We start from the raw sequence: 11,720 nt of genomic DNA, 5'->3' as shown, positions 1-11,720 counted from the left end.
GCATCGGTCGGCCGCTCCCTGGTTTGGAGACGAATTGGGCTGCTGAGATCACGACATGGGACAGCTTTAAGTTTGAATGTCTTTTCAAGAAACGTATTTGGGGCTTTATTGTTTTCAAAATTTGGTATCATTCAGATTAATCAAGTCGGATTCGCCACTAACGGTTAACCTGATTCCAAGAAAATGGACTAAGTGTACAAAAAATAAGATGCAAATTTCTGTTCTTCTCTTCCATTCAAGACTTTCGATGAACCGGCGCGGTCGTGACTTCTGCATTCTGCGCCTCGATGATCCGCACCTCGGCATCCGCAGTCTGCAGGTACGTGTACCGTCCCTTGACCACCCAGAAGCCCAGGGTCACGACCATCATGACTCCGAAGACGGCGATCGCGTAGTTCATGTCGGCCGGTGCCGGATTAGGCGCTGACGGGAAGAAGAAGAATACAGTGGTGATGGAGCAGTAAATGACCGAGATCCAGTTGATGACGGGGCCCAGGCGTCCCAATCTGAACTCTCCGGGCGGGAGTTTGTCGCGGCCGACGAGAAGGACGGTCAGGATTGGCATTCCGTAGGAGACGGTGAGAGCAATCGTGCTGACGCTGAGGATGGCTTCGAGCACCGTGTTGGCGAACGTGTAGAGGACACCGATGAGACCGATGATGCCTCCCTGAAGCCACAGGGCGCGCGCTGGTACCCTCCAGGTCTCGTTGACCCCGGAGAAGTATGCGCTCCACGGGATTCCGCCGTCTCTCGCAAAGCCCCAAGTCAGACGGGACGCGGTCGTGAGGATGCTGACAGCCTGCCCCATGCCGTTGAATATGAAGAGGGAGAGAAGCACTGTAGCCCCCTGAAGCCCCATGGCCTCGTGGAGGAGATCCATGAAGGGGAGTCCGGTGACCGGGTTCAAGATGTTGTCAATGTTTTGGATGGAGAACAGACAGGCCACCATGAAGATGAACCCGGTGATGGCTCCAAGGACGACCGAGAGCCAGATCACGCGCGGGATGTTCTTGCGAGGCGCCGGGATTTCCTCAGCAAGATGGACGGCCGAGTCGAAGGCAGTGAGGCCGTACGCGGCCTGGACGAGACCCGTGAACCAGGTCACCCCATCTCCCCAGCCGGTCTGGTTGATCCATCGACCGAACACAAACGAAGCCGGCTGGAACTGCAGGCCCGGCCTCACGCCCACGGAAATAAGGAGCCCGAGGCAAAAGACGAAAAAGAGCCCGATGAAGCAGACTCCCACGAAGTTGTTAAAGGCCGGCAGGATAGCGTCTCTTCGGCAGGCGACGAGGTTGACGACCGTGACCACAAGAGTAACGGCCAGATAGAGCAAAAAGTTGATCCATCCGACCCCGGCCTCGGCCCAGTCCTCGACGAAGAGGACTTTCATGCTCAGGATGAAGTTGGTCATGAAAGCGAGCTGCGATGCCGACAACGTCCACCAGCCAAAGGTATTGATCCAGGCGCAGAGGTAAGAGGTAAAACGACCCGCGGGACCGGGCCAGAGGCGGGAGATCCAGTACGCCTGTCCCAGAGCGGTCGGCATGCTGCTGCAGAGCTCGCCGAGCGAGACCGCAACGCAGATGTTGCAGAAGGCGACGAGTACAAGACCCCAGAGGATGGCGATAGGACCGCCGCTGGTGAGGCCGCTCGAGAGGCCTTGGGCGAAGGTGGACCAGGTGCCTAGCACAGAGACGGCGAGGAAGAGCATGCTCGTCGTGCTGAACTTGCGCGAGAGGGCCTGGTCGTGGCCGAGGTAGGCGAGGTCCTGCGCATCTTGGGCGGCCTGGTCTGCCGTGTCTAGATGCTTCAAGTTCGATTCCGGGTCATTCTCCATAACTTTGTTTCCTGAAGGAAAATCGTCAAGAGGGTCGAAAGAGGACTTCGGTTTCTGCGTTCGGGACGCTTTTGAGTTGTCTTCGACAATGAGAGAGACGGGCTGGTTGATGTGTCTTTTGCATAGGGGGTTGCGAGCTGGAGTTGAATGGTTTTTATATGAACTACAAGGATGGGTCGAGAACAAGGAACGGATGCGCAATGACCGAATACACCCTAGACTTTTAGACGTATTGGTGTCCAACTGATAAGGAGCCTGATTGTTGCAACGTTATTGCGGACTAGGTTGGGTCTGATAAAAGCCGCATCCCATTCTCATTGTCTTTCGTAGTAAAGTCGTGTGTACAGCAGTTTGATACGGAGATATTGACGTGTTGAGCACTGTCGAATTGTATTGTCTACTTGTCCCGGTTCTTCTCAGCATGTCTCGGGAAAGTGACTGGCCACAACTTCTCATCAAGGTCACGGTCCGGTCGGCGGTCGGTGGGTAGGTTGTCCTTGGTAGTCGAAATACCCAAACGACGTTGATCCTCCCGTAGGTTTCTCACCCACCATCACGAATATCTCATCACAGCATGAAGCTTTTACCCCAGGTTTACAGATAGCCACGCGATGGATTTCATTACGTATGAGTTGAAAGAATTGACAGTTTCAAATCGCGGGGTAAGACCCGTGGAACTGGTATCGACACTTGGCCGTGTGGGTGATCCGGTTGCATCGAGTCAGTGCCCTAACCTGAGTGGGATCCTGGACTGCAGAGTCATGGGTAGCCTGGTGATTTGCAACGGCGAGGACCAACTGATAATGACCCCCGCCCGATACCCACTCGAAGGCTCCGCTGAGCATGGGTGACTTGATAACGCGGAGGAACTGTGATTTTTGCCCTGCAATATTAATAGATAACTCCAACACGAGAGAACAGACGGGCCACAGTGATGGTGATAGTTGACGCGTATATTAAAAACATCATGGCAGCTGCATATAAGTGTCTTTTCCGAACTCCAAGGGCTAGGATGTTGACTACGTATTTGCTCGATTTGCGAACTGCAATAGCCATATTGTTAACATGGACTGTACGAAATTTGTGAAGTCGACTGTATGAGCAAGCTGTTTCTACATGTAACATCAGATAGGCATAAAAGTCAACGACTAGCTTGCTTTGCGCCGCAATGCCGGGTTGTACATCAGCTAGATGTGAAGTTGTGGCTATAACAACTCCCGCTCCCAAAAATGTCAGAAATGAACGGAACCAGACTCATTAAGCTCCGGTTCTGCTATGAATAAGTAGTTCTCCAGTTTCAAATGCGCTTACTTCTAGCCTTTAGGAATCAGAAGGTCATGCGGCTTCTCGAGAATACATCCTGAACAAGGTCCTATATTCAACTGTTCCTACAGGAGAATACATACGTGACCCAGCTAGCGCTGTAGCGACAATTGAGACAGCTCCGACCGGTTGCTGTTCATGCAAGTTGTTACTAACGAATTATTGTGATGTGAGATCTCAATTACAGCACTAGACGTCGATTAAGGAAGGACACATAAGCTTCCAATATGCGGAGAAGCATGGAGCATGCGGATTGACGTCTGACGGCAACCCAGGGAGTATCGGATAAGACGAACTGAAGGATAGTATAAAAAGTACCATGTCCCACGAGAGTTTGGCCCAATTTCTTTCCCTTTTCAGCATCGCGCCATCTGATAGCGGTTGCGCGGCAGTAGCATCCTTGTTCGGTGAGCTGGAAGACGGTTCCTGGCAGGGTGGGGTTTACGAGGCCGACGGCTTGCAGCTTGGCCGTTTTTCTTTCCTATTTGGTCATCTTGCGTTTTGGAGATGTGACCTCACCGAGGGACATTGCCGCCAAAGATCCTTCAACACCAATGCGATAATCACCAAGTTCGCAACTGATTGCACTTCGTAATCGTTGAGTTTTACGTATCTCTTTGACGTCGAATAGCAGCCGGTGGGATAGATACCGGGCCGGAGCACCTCCACGTACCTACTCCGCAGTACGGGTCTGGTTTCACGGTCTGCTTCATGGGTGATGCCACGAGATGCATTGCGAGGCATGGTGGGTAGCTGGCACTGACCATCTTCGCCCAAAGGCACCGGCAATGGAGATCCGGGGTTTGTTCGCACCTCGGTTCCGAGGACGTCGCGAAGAAGCTATGAAGTTCCGAGGCATCTAATGGAATATTTCCATCGAATAATCCTCCCATGACACATGAAGGAACCTGCTATTCGGGAAAGCACCTACCCTCATCGTCGCATCACACCGTCGCCTACCTCATACCATGGCATCCGTAAAGCTCACAGCCCCCAATGGGCGAAGCTACCTTCAACCTACAGGACTCTTCATCAACAACCAATGGGTAGAGTCTTCCGATGGCGGCAAAGTAGCCAGCATCAACCCCACGTAAGAATCTCAACACTCCGAGAAAGCCCGTCACTCTCATCGCTAACCCGTCCTCGCAGCAACGAACAAGAAATCGTCTCCGTCCACGCCGCGACGGGCAAAGATGTCGACACGGCCGTGCGAGCGGCACGAAAAGCCCTCAACCACCCGAGCTGGCGGGAACTACCCGCCTCGGACCGCGGGAAGCTCATGGCGCGCCTCGTCGGGCTGATGGAGGAGCACCGCGAGACCCTGGCCACGATCGAAACCTGGGACAACGGCAAGCCGTACCTGGTCTCGCTCAATGAGGACCTCACTGAGGCCATCGAGACGCTCAGATACTACAGCGGCTTCGCAGACAAGGTATTTGGCCAGGTAATCGAGACCACGCCTGAGAAATTCGCTTATACCGTCCGCGAACCGGTTGGAGTGTGCGGCCAGATCATCCCGTAAGGATTCCTCTTCCCCCCATCTTGGTCCTTGAGCTGGCACAAGAACCATTCCGAGATCCAAAAGGCTAACCACGTTTCTACGCAGTTGGAATTACCCCCTGGCAATGGCTGCATGGAAACTGGGCCCTGCCCTAGCCACAGGCTGCACAGTCGTCCTCAAACCCGCAGAGCAAACCCCCCTCTCCATCCTATACTTCGCCAACCTCGTCGTCGAAGCCGGCTTCCCGCCCGGCGTGATCAACATCGTCAACGGCCTCGGCGCCGTCGCGGGCGCAGCCCTCGCATCCCACACGGACGTCGACAAGATCGCCTTCACCGGGTCCACCGCCACAGCCAAGGAAATCATGAAGATGGCGAGCCACAACCTCAAGAACATCACGCTCGAGACGGGCGGCAAGAGCCCCCTCATCGTCTTCGACGACGCCGACATGGACACCGCCGTCCACTGGGCCCACGCCGGCATCATGTCCAACCAGGGCCAGATATGCACCGCGACGTCGCGCATCCTGGTCCAGGACGCCGTCTACGACAAGTTCCTGGCGGCGTTCCGGGAGCGGGTGACCAAGATCTCAAGGGTCGGCGACCCCTTCGAGGAGACCACCTTCCAGGGCCCCCAGGTCACGAAGGCGCAGTTCGAAAGGGTGCTTTCCTATGTCGACATCGGCAAGCGGGAGGGCGCGAAGCTCGAGCTTGGTGGCCGGCCGTTCAGACCTGATGCCGATGGCTACTTCGTCGAGCCCACGGTGTTCACCGAGGTTTCTCCCCAGATGAGAATCTTCAGGGAGGAAGTGTTCGGGCCGTTCGTCGTCATCTGTCGGTTCAAGTCTGAGGAAGAGGCCATCGCGCTCGCCAACGATACGCAGTACGGTCTGGGAAGCGCTATCTTCACCACGAACTTGACCCGTGCCCACACCGTAGCGAAGAAGATCGAGGCCGGCATGGTGTGGATCAACTCGAGTAACGACAGCGATTGGCGTATTCCGTTTGGTGGCGTGAAGCAGAGCGGAATCGGTAGGGAGCTGGGCGAGGCCGGACTTGCTGCCTACTCAAACATCAAGGCCGTCCATGTAAATCTGGCCATACCATCAAAGCTGTAGACTTTTGCTGGTCTCTACTCAGCTGAATAAAGTAATGATGTGTGTCCTGTGTGACTGACCACTACTCGTAATGCCTGCTGGCGGAGAACTTTGTGAAATCGAGTAGAGATGTGAAAGACAAGGGAACCGGATAACATTCGCAGATGCCTGCCGTAATCTATCTATCTCTTATAAACCCATAAGATGCCCATTACGCCAATCATACACGTCCCGTAGTTCTTAAAATCCCATGAAATCGTACAAGCAAAGACATCACCGACTCTCGAGCTCCAACGCGCCATCATCAGCATCGTCCTCGTCGCCGTCCAGTATCTGCGCCCCGGGCGGCCGGTGCCCAGGCGACCTCCGTTCGTCAAACGACGACAGCCGCACCCTGCCCCCGGAGGCGAGCGAGACCTTGTCGGACACCCAGCCGGCGGCGCGGCGCATGGCGCTCCAGATCTTCTCCTGGCTCTCGGCGAGCGCGGAGTCGTCGCGCGGGTTCTCGGCGTGCTCGGCCGTGAACTGGTACTTGAGGCAGTCCTTGACCGTGACGAGGCCCGACAGGCGGCCGCGGTACTCGACGAGGACGACGCGCGGGCCGATCTTGCGGAAGAGCTCCATGACGGTCTCGAGCGGGAGGCGGGGGTGGGCCGTCACGGGCGTGGTGTCGATGTAGCGGCTGAAGTCGACGGAGCTGGACGAGGATATCGAGTCGGAAAACTGGGAGACCGTCGGCGTGATGGGGGTCATGGAGGAGCCGAGCGCCTCCGGAGGCGGCGTGAAGACGCACTTTGCGCTGGGGTTGATTGGTCTTTCGCGTTTGATGCGGTCGATGGCATAGCGGAGCTCGGTACGGCCGATGTAGCCGACGAGGATTTTCGAAGTGTCGTCCTCGACGATGGGGAAGCCCTGGTATTTGTCTTCTTTGAGCAAGCGCTCGACATCCGAGAATGCCATGCCGTTCACTGGCAGTGATGTGACCTCGGTTCGCATGACCTCCGAGACGGGGACGCCGAAGTTGTGTTCCTCCTTATTATCTAGGAAGGGGAAGCCGCTGAACCAAATCATCCTATCAGCAATGCCGCCTTTTCCAAACAGCTCGCTGACGATCTTCGTGACTCCAACAACAATCATGGTCGGAAGGATATATGTTAAAGCGCCGGTGAGTTCGAACATGATGACTACCACGGACACGTAGATGTGCATGATTCCACTCAGTGCGGCGGCTGCGCCAAGAAATGCGTATGTGCCCGGGGTAATGCAAGGCTCGTCTGGCTTGCAAGCCGCGAAGAATGCACTGGTGGGGTTTGCTTCGTGGATCGCCTGGACGATGATGCCCACGGTGCGCCCAAACGAAGCTCCGATGGCCATGGATGGGACGAAGATACCAGCCGGCACCTTACAACCATAGGAAATGATGACAAGAAGGATTCTCAATATCGTGGCAATAGCCAGCGACATGATGTTCTTAAGCTTCTTGTCTGGCTCGCAAAGGCCGTGATAGTCCTCGGCCCCTTCGCACTCCAAGAACAAGATTTCCATGCTCTCCGTCATGTCGATTCTGAGAAAGACGTTGGGGTAGCAGATGATGGCAGTTCCGGCAGCCAGGATCGTCGCCTCCGCAATGGCGAACTTGGTCAGGTACTTCTTTCTAAACGCCTGGGCCCGCAGATTCCACTTGATCACGAAAGCACCATAAAGACCGCCAAAGATGCCCAATATGATATAGAACACCACCTCGAAGAAGTGCCACGATCGATCATAGTGGACCTGAAACATGACAAGCTGTCCCGTCCTGAAGGGGTTCATAGCCGCGAGAACAGCCGTCGCCACAAGAGCGCAAAAATAGCTGCGCCACAACGTCTTGAGGGGAAAATAGCTTGACATTTCCTCCAGAGAAAAGAGCACGCCGCCAATGGGACTGCCGAAGGCAACTGCTACACCGGCCGCGGCGCAGGCGCTCAGGATCTCCCGGGTCTTGGCGGCGTTGCGACGGTACTTATCGAAGAGGCGCGAGATGACGTTTCCAGTGCACACGGCGTAGTGAACACTCGGCCCCTCCTTTCCGACCGACAAGCCCGACGCGATGGCCAGGGGCAGACAGACCGACTTGATCAACAGCGTCCAAAAGCCGAGGAATCCCTTCATGACGAAGCCAGCGATGATGCATTTGATCTCGGATATACCCGATCCCGCGGCGTACGGCGCAAATGACTTGACGAGCGTCGCAGACGTAAAGGCGAAGGCCGTGCCGAATAGGATGTAAAGAAGGTAGTTGACGGGGCCGAATCCCGTCCACTTGTGCCATTCGGCGCAGCCGTTATCCTCGCCCCAGCAGCAGAAGTTCTCGTTCAGGTAGAAGGCCGTCGTGCAGTACCCCATCTTAATATCGGAGAGCCACTCGGTGATGATGTTGAGGAAGGCGGCGTTGAGGCCGATCGTGACACCGATTAGGGTGACGACGAGCCAGCCCTGCGCAGCGTCGTAGGACTCGCGCAGGCGGTACCTCCATCCAGCCTGTCCATTGTCGAGCATGCCAGCCCGTCGCCGCCGCCGCAGTTTCCGTCTCGCCTGCTCGCGAGCGGCATCTTGAACCCAGTCTATGGTGGTGAAGTCCTCGTAGCGCTTGATCTCGGCGATTTCGTCTTCGATCTGTTGTTGCTGCTGCCGCGGGCCGGGAGCGGCGCCGCCCGTCTGGTTCTCCTCCTCGTCATCATCGGTCTGCTCTGCGTTTGATACGGCGAATGAGAGCCTTGAGCTGATGGACGGCCGCCGGAGCCGGTGCGGGCTGCGTGTGAAGGATGTGCTTCGTGAAGTCATTATCGACTCGGCGCCGTGCTCATGTTCGCGGTTCGAGGGAGTAGGGATCAATTCGCGAGGGCGGTTGGGCCCTGTCCGACGTAGTTCGTGTTCGCTTCGTTCGTTCGAGGGATTCCGTGTGAAGGGTACGGATTGTAGTTGAATGCTGATCTTCGGGGAATCCCCAATTGCTGGTCGCAGAATGCGGGCAAGGCTACTAGATGCGCTGGCTGGAACCGGGGAATGGGGGGAGATTCAATGATGGCCGACCAGGATCTTGGAGTGACGAGGGGGCCCCCTGCAATTGGTGCTTAAGCTTCCCACTTCACCTGGCTGCAGGCGGTAGACCAGCCGCCAGCGCGTTTTTAGTGGTCGCGTCTCACTGGCTTTTTTGGCGCGACTCTATCAAACGTGTGAGCCTCCTGGACGACTACCTCTCTGGAGACATTTGAGCCGACGACGACCTTGACGACCCAACGGAGACGACCACCCTCATTCCTCAGACTTCAATCACGAGTGAACAGACGATCGGATTATCCAAGCCTCTAATAGCAGGAAATTCAACATCAACCAAGCTCCTACTGCCTCGCCCTCCTCGGCAGGCAGAGACACCGAGTCTCAACTTTGTGGTAGGTGGCGTCCGTTTTCCGTCAGAGAAGCGTGAACTTTGCCCTCAGAAACAATAAAACCAAGCGTTTCTTGGTGAATATTCGGTCTTTAAACCATCATAGTCAAGGTCTGCGAATCGATCCTAATAATGGACGAGTTGAGACACCACGAGGGCTGGAACATAGCAGTCTAGATGCAAGAGACATTGGCTTCTCTCAGCATGAGATCCCAAAAGATGTGTCGAACAAGACGATCATGAGCAAACTCGCTGACCTTCATACCACACAGACTCCTATCCCACTACTCAACAACACACTACACGCAAATTCCGTATCAAGATGCCTTATAACACAAACGCCATTCCTCCTCGGAAGGAGGTGACAGGCCAGCCTGCCTTGCCATGTAAGATACTGCCTAGAAACCCCTTCTCCAGTCCATCACATCTAACTTCTCGCAGTGGCCCGCGTAAAAAAGATCATCGCCCAGGACCCAGACATCGGCCTCTGCTCAAACAACGCAGCTTTCGTCATTACACTCGCAACAGCAAGTCCTTCTCATCCCTCAGACCTCGTCATCTCTCACTAACCAGGCCCAACAGGAGATGTTCGTCCAGTACCTCGCCAACGAGGGCCAGAACCAGGCCAAGCTGGACCGCAAACCCCGCCGCAACGTCCAATACAAGGACCTGGGTAAGCCTCTCTGCCATGAACCTTTCGTGCTCTAACGGAACTTTGTTGTTGGCCCCAACGAATACTCGAAGCTGACAAAACACGGCAGCAAACGCCGTCGCCCACAACGACAACCTCGAATTCCTCGAGGACGTCATCCCCAAGACGATCCCATACAAGCAGATCAGAGACCAGGCCGCCATCTCCCGCACCGCGCCCAAGAAGTCCAACGCGGAGCCCAAGAAGCGCCAGTCCACGAACGGCGTCAACGGCGCCGCCGCCGCCCACGAGAACGACCAGCCCGAGGCCCAGTCGGCGCGGGCCCCCGCCGAGGACGGAGACGTCGACATGACGGGCTAGAAAGCGTCGTCTGGCCCCTCCTCCTCATCATCAGCGGGCGTGGGATTCTACTTTCTCTAATAACCACAACCCCTCTTCTTTCTCGCAGAAAACTCAGTCGTGCAGGGTGTACGATAGCGCGAGGGAATAGTTGCAAAAACCAACGGCGGCATCACCATTGGGGGAAAAAAGCCAGATAGCATTGTTTTTGACGAAGCGTATGAATAATAACAAGGACGTCTCGATACGACTCGAAACTCTTCTTCTTTTATGCAATCCGCGGCTTTACGGCTCGCAGTCCCGTGGAAAATCAGGGGAAATTAACAACCAATGAACCTCTTTTTTTGTCGTGATAAAACGCCAGTCCATGAAAACCTTCCACATTCTTCCACCCTCCCCCTCCCACATATTCACACCCAGATATGTATCTCCGTCTGCCCTCGCTCAGCCCTCCATGGTGGCGTCCCCGTCCAGATGCACGCCGGCGGGGATGGTGCCCTCGGTGAGCATCTTCTCCAGCCGGATGATCTCCTGCAGGCTGTCGGCCTTCTTGATCATCTCCTTCAGCCTCTCCTTCTCCTTTTCCGTGAGCTTTATCCTCGAGAGCTTCGACGGGGCGCCGGCGGCGCCGTTGGTCGCGGAGACGTCGAGCGTCTTGGACTTGATGCCCATGATCTGTTTTGGAGTCGTGGTTAGCTTCTCTCGCTCTCGAAGCTACTAAGCTTGATGCAGGCGTACCTTTGATGCCGTGGCCGTGGGCTCGTCGGCTGTGCCGAACAACTCCCTGGCCTTCTCCCGCTCCGCCTCCTTGACCTTGTGGTAATCGAGGAACCGCACCGTCGGACACCGCCAGACGACCCAGTAGCGGTAGTTCTGTCGTAGCAAAGTCAGCGCTTTGAACCATCTAGAGCAATGACAAACGGGGAGGAAACGCACCTCCTTCTTCGTGACCGGGTTATCGACCAAGACCAGATGCGTCAACCTCTTGAACCCCGCCAGCGCGTCCAGGTCCGCCAGCTCGGCCACATTGTTGGACGCGAGCACCAGCTGCTGCAGGTTCGGGATCGCGTTGGGCAGCGTGGGCTGTATGCTCGAGACGCGGTTGCGCGCGAGCAGAAGCGTCGAGATGCGCGGGGAGAGCGGGAAGTTGCCGAGGATCTGGATGTCGTTGTCGGTGAAGTCGATGGAGTCGTGAGGCTGTGTTTTGAAAGCGCAACGTTAGCCTGCTGCTGATTACGCACAATTCCCCTAAGGAATGTCTTCTTTGCGTCACAGAAGAGGAAGGACGAAACTTACGCCCGCGACACCCAAGTTTTCAATCGCCGGAATTCGATGTCCTAATAACGACCCGACGCGAATGCGTCCCGCTATCAATTCTGCTCTCGCCTCGATCAAGTTTATTTTTTGAGTGTGTAGCATCTGCTCTTTTCACGCACCTCGGAGATCCAGCTCGCGCTCCTTGAGCGGGTTCAGGTAGGAAAGCGAGTCCCTGATGAGCTCCGCCGTGAGCCTCATCTTGGTGGTTCGTTTTACCTCGGGGGT

General features: G+C 55.7%; 5 protein-coding genes across 5 annotated transcripts; 2 read left to right on the top strand and 3 right to left on the bottom strand.

The window, feature by feature from the left end:
• Window positions 1-235: 235 nt before the first annotated feature.
• CkaCkLH20_00897 (amino acid permease family) lies at window positions 236-1,840 on the bottom strand (the record flags this gene model as incomplete). The annotated part of the gene is made up of 1 exon (XM_038883617.1): window positions 236-1,840. The coding sequence occupies one exon, from the start codon at window positions 1,838-1,840 to the stop codon at window positions 236-238; it is 1,605 nt and encodes a 534-aa protein (XP_038751212.1).
• A 2,291-nt stretch (window positions 1,841-4,131) lies between these two features.
• On the top strand, window positions 4,132-5,781 carry CkaCkLH20_00896 (aldehyde dehydrogenase; the record flags this gene model as incomplete). The annotated part of the gene is made up of 3 exons (XM_038883616.1): window positions 4,132-4,253; window positions 4,313-4,681; window positions 4,770-5,781. 3 exons carry the CDS (start codon window positions 4,132-4,134, stop codon window positions 5,779-5,781), a joined length of 1,503 nt encoding a protein of 500 aa, XP_038751211.1.
• A 252-nt stretch (window positions 5,782-6,033) lies between these two features.
• On the bottom strand, window positions 6,034-8,634 carry CkaCkLH20_00895 (voltage-gated chloride; the record flags this gene model as incomplete). Its single annotated transcript, XM_038883615.1, has 1 exon — window positions 6,034-8,634. The coding sequence occupies one exon, from the start codon at window positions 8,632-8,634 to the stop codon at window positions 6,034-6,036; it is 2,601 nt and encodes an 866-aa protein (XP_038751210.1).
• Window positions 8,635-9,509: 875 nt separating this feature from the next.
• On the top strand, window positions 9,510-10,199 carry CkaCkLH20_00894 (histone-like transcription factor and archaeal histone; the record flags this gene model as incomplete). The annotated part of the gene is made up of 4 exons (XM_038883614.1): window positions 9,510-9,573; window positions 9,629-9,696; window positions 9,770-9,860; window positions 9,949-10,199. 4 exons carry the CDS (start codon window positions 9,510-9,512, stop codon window positions 10,197-10,199), a joined length of 474 nt encoding a protein of 157 aa, XP_038751209.1.
• Window positions 10,200-10,622: 423 nt separating this feature from the next.
• Window positions 10,623-11,693, bottom strand: CkaCkLH20_00893 (u2 small nuclear ribonucleoprotein a; the record flags this gene model as incomplete). The annotated part of the gene is made up of 5 exons (XM_038883613.1): window positions 10,623-10,853; window positions 10,917-11,051; window positions 11,115-11,375; window positions 11,475-11,545; window positions 11,615-11,693. 5 exons carry the CDS (start codon window positions 11,691-11,693, stop codon window positions 10,623-10,625), a joined length of 777 nt encoding a protein of 258 aa, XP_038751208.1.
• Between the last annotated feature and the right edge of the window lie 27 nt (window positions 11,694-11,720).

This window comes from Colletotrichum karsti (genome assembly GCF_011947395.1).
Source record: "Colletotrichum karsti strain CkLH20 chromosome Unknown Scaffold2, whole genome shotgun sequence".
Lineage (NCBI taxonomy): Eukaryota > Fungi > Ascomycota > Sordariomycetes > Glomerellales > Glomerellaceae > Colletotrichum > Colletotrichum karsti.
This window is presented reverse-complemented; position numbering and strand designations above follow the sequence as displayed.